The sequence below is a fragment of the Dichomitus squalens genome, assembly GCF_000275845.1.
Source record: "Dichomitus squalens LYAD-421 SS1 unplaced genomic scaffold DICSQscaffold_36, whole genome shotgun sequence".
Classification (NCBI taxonomy): Eukaryota; Fungi; Basidiomycota; class Agaricomycetes; order Polyporales; family Polyporaceae; genus Dichomitus; species Dichomitus squalens.
The window spans coordinates 167,571-174,859 of record NW_006766918.1 but is presented as its reverse complement, the minus strand read 5'-3'; the positions used below and the strand labels follow the sequence as shown (position 1 = coordinate 174,859).

General features: G+C 55.2%; 2 protein-coding genes across 2 annotated transcripts in view; one reads left to right on the top strand and one right to left on the bottom strand.

The window, feature by feature from the left end:
• Positions 1-1,056: 1,056 nt before the first annotated feature.
• On the bottom strand, positions 1,057-4,926 carry DICSQDRAFT_148934 (uncharacterized protein; the record flags this gene model as incomplete). The annotated part of the gene is made up of 10 exons (XM_007368490.1): positions 1,057-1,444; positions 1,499-2,097; positions 2,210-2,542; positions 2,599-2,757; positions 2,805-2,963; positions 3,060-3,165; positions 3,319-3,485; positions 3,538-3,790; positions 3,851-4,077; positions 4,504-4,926. The coding sequence occupies 10 exons, from the start codon at positions 4,924-4,926 to the stop codon at positions 1,057-1,059; spliced, it is 2,814 nt and encodes a 937-aa protein (XP_007368552.1).
• Positions 4,927-6,327: 1,401 nt separating this feature from the next.
• Positions 6,328-7,289, top strand: part of DICSQDRAFT_128728 (uncharacterized protein) — a gene marked incomplete at both ends in the record, with an annotated part of 3,957 nt that continues 2,995 nt past the window's right edge. The window contains one exon of the mRNA XM_007368489.1: positions 6,328-6,517. Coding sequence (XP_007368551.1) covers positions 6,328-6,517 — 190 coding nt within the window. The remainder of the gene's footprint in view (positions 6,518-7,289) is intronic.

Genomic DNA, 7,289 nt, shown 5'->3' with positions numbered 1-7,289 from the left:
CCCGACTTTTTTCGGATTGAGCGGTATGAGGTCGTGCAAGGCCTCCGATACAGAACTACGCCTGTTGTTTTGGGTCGACTGCCGCCGTTAGCAACCGGGTTCGCTCGGGCATGTTCTGGGCTGATTTGTCTAGGGCTTGTTTCATTCGAAGCACACCATTGGTTGATAATTGTCCACGGTCTGTATTCAGTAGTACATGGATTTTATACTACACGGTACAATACAGGTACATATGCGCGAATTTGGAATCAATGTATGCCACTGGTGGTCGTACGGTGCATTTGGGCGCAGTAGATCACAGGCCGGCCCCGCTGCACTTTCCCTAGGTAGGCGTGCCACATTTGTCATGGCAGGGCTACCTCGCTGGCGGGTATGCATCACGAGCTTGAACCGGAGCTCGTGAGCTGTCGGACGCGGATAGCCAGACCGGGGGATGATGTAGAGACGAGGCGGCGAAGGAGCGGAAGTGTTCAAGTCGAAGTGTCGGGGAACGAGAGGGGAGAGTTATACTAGGATGTTTCAGCATGCACGTACGCCGTTGCGAGGCATGAAACCAATTCTCACCTCGAACAGCTGCGCGCACCAGGCAGATCTCGGAAGGATGAGCTGGAAAGGTAAGTGTCGCCTCTGTGGTGGAAGTCTTCACATACTTATAGTGCAGGTGCATACGACGGGACACTTAAATGACACATACCTCCAAGGGTGTTGCATATACGTGATATAGCTCACCTGGGTTGGTATTGCAGCAGCGACACCATGCACGACATCAGCAAAAGTGCAGAAATATTCTAAAGGAATGCACCGATTGCCTGGAGCGCTCGTTTGTGCACGGGCGCTCAATATAGGCCCGTAGATTGTCCGAGCGTGCCATGCTCACGATGCGTCGCAATGTTTCTGGCACATTGCCTCGCCGCGCGATCTGGACTGTTGTAGGCATCCTAGGGTAGTCATGTATGATACGTTCGTGATAAAGACCAAAAATGCAGCCGCAAAGAAAGACCCTGGGTGCTTAACATACCAGAGCGCGCGCGCGTCGTGCATTGCAATGCTAAAGAACTACAGAGGTGCGAAACCCGCTTGGGCGAGTTCAAGCTCGTCGTCACCCAGCCCAACCTCCCCATCCTCTGGTCCAAAGTCAAGGTCGTCATCCTCTTCCGTATCTGCATCGTCCTCCTCATTGTCCTCCTCATTGTCCTCCTCATCCCCCTCGCTGTTGACCATGTGCTCCCCGTCTTGTTGTTCGTCCCCGTCCAATTCCATGAGCTGTTCGCCTTCATTGTATCCCATCTCGTCGGCTTCGTATTCGTCTTCAGCGTACCAATTTCCTGCCAGCGGCGTGATTTCCTCCGGCACCGCAGGAGGTGGGTGCCGTCTACCAGGTTCACCACGCTGATGGCCAACGGCGCCCCCATGGTAACGCATGAACATGTCACGATCTGCGAAGCTGTAGTCACAAATAAGTACACGTCAATATGTAGGCCATGGACAATGTACTTACATCCCTACATAATGATAATCCCAATCGACATCCTCTTCCTCTTCCTGTCGCGCAATGCTGTAGCCAGGGAGCGCAGAATCCGACTGGCCATGGGCGAAGGCGGGCATCAGGTGCGCACCGCGCAAGACCTGATCCGGGGACACGAAGCCGAATGCGTCGTCGTCCAGAGCTGCCCATTTGAGGCGGGGGAGGCGCCGTGCCTTGAAACCACCTGGAGCTTGAGAGTCAATATCAAACCACCTTACCCACAGCACGTGGACGCTCTGCATGTCAGTGTCATCCACACCGTCCAGATCGTCCCCTGCGCAGAAGGCCTCTACATGAAATATTCCTATAACCCATGCGTAAAGATACGGGTGTGCGGCTCCCTCCGGGGCCAGCATCATTATGTCGGGGTGAGTCCGGGGGTTCACAGAGTCTTGATCACGTCGCATGTCGTACGTCGTATAGTTGATGCGCAAGACCTTGTGCCGATACAGCTTGTTGTTCTCGATACGTATAGAGAAGATGTCGCGGTAGTCGGGGATATAATCCGGAGGCAGCGCTTCCCTGCGTGGCATTCGGTAGAACAGGTGCGCCTTGAGTTTCCATTCGAATTTCTGCAAGTTGTGAGCTACACATCCATAAGGGAACCCTCATGGATATTCATTGTCGTAAAGGCCACAGGTGACGGAATGGAAATCCGATGACGCTGGACCGAGGATGACATACCTCACACGCTGGGTCTCCCTCGTTCTCGTAGAGGAAATCGTCCAGTTTGATGGGATATCGTGTCTCGTCTGAGACGTGGTAGTGTCGGTCAGGCTGCGTAGGTGGGAGAGGCTGCGTATCCTGAAAACGGAGGTGAAGTCTCCTTCCGCGAGCAGCTCGAGTTTTCTTTGGCTTCCGTCGCTTGTGGTGTGGCTGGTGAGATTCGCCTTGCCCCTGCTTGATCTTGTTGATCAGGTCTGCACGACGGACTTCCAGAGCAATTTGTCGACCAAACGTGCGGTTCTTGTTTGTGCGCCGATAAAATTGCTTGACCCGCCGGTGCTCGAATTCGCCCTATATACATGGTGTCCGTTAGTATGTTACTCTACTTCATGGGTGAGGTCTCATACCGCCTGTGTTGATTTATTGTCAGTGGTCCCTGTCTCCGAGATGCCGCGGGCGTAATCACCAAGTCGGTGATACTTGTAGGTGTTGAGGACGGTGAACGCCTTGTACTTTGCAGATAGCGTCGCGGGTTGTGGATTCCGTCCCGACGCGGCCTTGCGGCGCTGTCGGGATTGCGTCTCGTTTGGCAGCTCTTGCGTGGCGAACTTACCACAGACATGACGCAAGAACGCCCGCATGGCTTGGCCAAGGGTGCTGGATGATGTGTCGAGGTCCGCGATTGTTGATTCCGAGTGCAGTTGCAGTTTTGCCAGAGCGTGCCATCGGGCAAGCTCGAAGAGCATGTCCAGTACGATAGAGTTGTATGGCTCTGGAAGGAGCCCCTCGAAACATGGAATTGCGCACTGTGGACTGTGTCAGACGAACAATGCGACAAAGACATTGACACTCGCCCGAAACGACTGACCTTCAGCATTTGCTCGAAATCACGGGCGGCCAGCTTCTTCATTCCCGTTGTGTTATCGCCAAATCGTCGGATGGTTGCACGACCAAATGTCGGAATCATGGAGAACCTGTGAAATGCGTTCATGAATATCGGCGTGCACGTCATTATGGCTGTATCGACAGGAGGCGACACCCGGTAGCTTCACCAACTACATCACATGGTGACTCCTGCACGGTGTCACCCGCACCACAGATTTCCCTCGGGGTTAAGCACTACTCACCGTTCGTCCAGTTTCTGAATTCCGTCGCGCCCTGCTGATATCAAAATACGGAGCAGGTGGGTGAACGTCCCCTTCCAAACACCAAGCTCGAACTCGTGCAAGAGATCGGGCACGAAAAGTTTGTAGAAGTTGTCTCCGAACCGCGCAAAGCGGCGTGAAAAGGCGGACTGTGCAAATACGGATCAGGATGACAGACAAGCGGGGAAAGGAATGACATACCCGGACGGGTGCCATGGAAAAGAAACCGAGCTTGGTCTTCTTGACACTGCTCCCGTCGGGCACAGTGCCGTCTTCGAAAATCCAGCGGCGGACCCGCGCAATCAGGTTCTGAAGGATGCCTGTGTCCTTGCGTCCATTCTTCATGCGGTCGGCCATATCCTTCTTCATCCCCATCCTCCAAAAATTGCTTTTGTCCGTCGTACAATCCGGGCAGGCACACCGCGCCAAGGGCTTGAGACATGCGACTAGACACCTGGGTGTTTGCGGAGGTCAGTTTTTTCTACGTTCGTGATGTGAACTTCTGCGTACATACTTCTCTGGGTAGTCTGCTAAGTACATAAATATCCACGGAAACACTCGACGCATAATACCGTCGCCACAGAGAACCACGACCCCGTGTTCGACAGCATGCATGAATTTTGCGTCGAACAGAAGGAGCCACACCTTCTGCATAAGGTCGTACTTCAGCCAGCGGATGATAGCCGCGGACGCAGGTACCCCGTACGTGTCCTCGTAGAAGCGAAGGAGATCGGCAGGCAGCTAGGGAGGCGATGTGTCAGCACATCATGTTGTCATGACCGAGGAGGAGGCCAGCAGCTCATGCCTATCCACGGCGAAACAATGAGATAGACATAGATGTGGGACGAGGACCTTCGCCTCCGCACAACCATCCGGAGGCATGGAAAATGGCATGGGACCCGTACCAAGTTGTAGACTCACCGATGGGATGTAGGCTAGATGGTGCGCGGCGAACATAGACGGTTTGAAGCGGAGGTACTTGGAAAGGTTCGCAAAGAACGCATAGATTGGCCAGAGCGATGCCGTTCCGAAGTTGGTGAGGTGGGTGGAGTCTGAGTACACCATGATTCCACCTACGACGTACTTGAGGTCTGCAGAGTCGTCGGGATTGCGAGGCCGCCGCTGGAGCTCCTCGTGCGCGCGGATCATTACGTCCGAGTTGTATACATCGGTGAAAAGGCGTTCCGGCTTCAAATGGGGATTATCGGGTGTGGCGCGATTGCGAAAGAGCTTGTGGGGGAACCAATGGAATCTACGTGCCGAACTGTCGCGAAATCCCGACAACACGACCTCCAGGAGATCGCGAATCCAGATTTTGTTCACCATGAAGGTGGGAGTGTGCTCCTCGTCCTCTTGCTGGACGCCAGGCTTGGGTAGGTGGAGGGGTACCGAGGCCTCCCGCCAGCCATCCTTGGCCGAGAACACGCCCCCAGTGAGCTTGTGTTCATCCAGTCGGTGTTGCTCGCGCTCCACGCTAAAACCTTGTAGGTCGTCCTTCTGGAACCGGTCGTCAAGGATTACGTTGTCCACCAGGCGCTGGAGTTCGCCTGCAGATTTTGTCATCGAGCCGGTATACTGCCATTCCATCATCTTGAATGTCGTCCAGTTGAGGAATGGCGCAATCGAATTGGCGGCCATGTCCTGGGCATGTGAGAGCCAGGTCCGCGCCGTGGAACCGAACCCACGAAAAGGGTCGCGTTCAGAGGGATCGGGAGGAGCACGGACGTGGGTGGACGCGTCGGCAAACGCATCAAGAGACAGACCCGCCTCGGGGTCGGTGCGGGGAAGGGAAGTGTATTGTCGGAACACGCCAAAACGATTGGGCAACGTGTTGATCGGCGGGGCACAAGGAGGAGGCTCGGACCCAGCTGAGGCGCGATCGACATCCTCCATGTCGTCCTCGGGACCATCCTCGACCGTGGCGCGTGGTCGAGGAGGCGAAGGGGGTGGTCTGGGGCTTGGAGGGTTAAAAGGCGGGGCAGGTACAGGTTGTCTGCCCATTGGTGCGACGACACCGGGCTTCAGACGGAAGTCGGGCAGACCTCGCAGGGAGGTTGGGAGAAGCTCCGCGAGCCTCGCCGGTATCCTGCGTTGGCGGCGACCTTCAGGAGCAGGGTCGAAAGTCACTGCAACGCTGGCCTCACGTTCGGCCTGCATGTTTAATTAGTATACATCGTGCATATGCCTGAAATACAAACGTACGGTGAGGGCGGCTTGCTTGGCCGCCAGTCTCTGTTTCTTCTGTGCGACACACTCACGCTTCTCCTCGAGCTTGTGTTGCCTGATGACCTCCTTAAGACGCGCCTTGTTGCTCCGTCGGTCGATGTTCTTCCGTAGGCCACTGTCGAAGAATTCGTGGGCATGCTTGCAGCCCTCGAGGTGAGTTCCGAGGTCGCTGAACGACTTGTTGCAGCTGTGACATGTTTCTTTGGGCATGAAGCAAACCAGAGAGAGGACTAAGAGGATCAGCCAGAGGATGTGCATAAAGGTGGATGGTGATGAGCATAGGCAACCGGCAAACCAACAACACTTGACAGGGAAGACACCAGTCGCGTCCATCAAGCGAGCGCGGTCACGTGACGAACGCGTCCAAGCTGTCAGCGCTTGTCCGACGTGTGTCGATGTCGTCATTGCCTGACACCCTTGACAGGTCTTGACCGTATCCTGTTCGTGGGTGCTATAAATCCGTCCTCTTTGACTCCAGTGTCCGGTATCCTTCTCTTCCCAAAACCGCCATCCCCGCCTCTAATTCTCATATAGGCTTAGACTCTCCAACGCAACATGCCCAAGAAAGCCGCTACGAAGCCGAAGGCCGACCAACCCAAGCGCAACCGCGCGACAGCCGTCAAGCCGCCACGCGGCGCTACCGCCCAGTAAGTATGGTGGATGCGCATATATGCGCATATAGGCTAATTTCATTGTTCTGCAGGTTCATTGCAGAGCTCCCGAACACCCTTTCGGGCCAGAAACGCAAGGCCGGTCCCTCGGACGATGTTCCACCCGCCAAAAAAGTCGTCTCCGGACAACGCGCAATCGACATTCCCGGAGCCCGTGTCCAGGCCGCAGACGCACCTGCGGACGATCCCAATCGTGGTGTGCCTGATCGCCACGCAGCTCGCGCGCTCATCTCGCGCTCAGGCGCCGCGCAACGTGGGCCCGCCTCTCTGCCTGTCAACGGTTGGTCTCAGCGTTGTTACGGGTCAAGTCAACGGTCATGACTTTTAGACGACGGATGACCGGTCACTGTGTGACCCGGTCATGACCGCCGGTCAAAAGTTAGCACGTGAGATCTCCGGCATGTCCGAGTGTGCGTCTGACGGCAGGCCATGGCTCTCGGATAGGCCAAACGCATCGTGGCCGCGAGGAGGTACAATAAGGGCTGATGAGACTATTGCATACTCATCCCTGTCCTTGAATTTAAATGACCTACTACCCCATAATACGCCATATCTGAGCTGCGAACCGACAAAGAGCTCGCCGACGGATAGATCAAAAATCAACTCATAGGGAACGGAACTCGACTTGGATATGAAGGCCGACGAGAGAACTAGCTGTATTTTCTAGCCAGCAAGAGGAGTCTGAGTCGGAGGAACAGTTGCCCAGCGGCCTACTGTTGGTTGCCACCGTGACAGCTGATCGTTCAGTACTTCGTTAGTCATGGCAACTGAGATGTTGTTGAGGGTCTGAATACAGCATTAGCCACGCTCGATTTACATTATCACTGGTGCTCGCTCCAAACGGAAGGTTCTGTAGACAGGCGAACGACGCTGGTCTGGAGGGACATCCGGTCAAGTTGACCAGGGTTGCATACGGGAAACCAGGTTCGTCATCGGTGCTCCCAGGCGGCGCCGTCTTGCTAGTGCATGGAGGTAGTCAGGGGGGTGAGGGAATAGCGAGTGCGGGAGGAAGCTGCACGCTCACAATATTATTTGTCCGGTAGAAGAGTCGAAAAA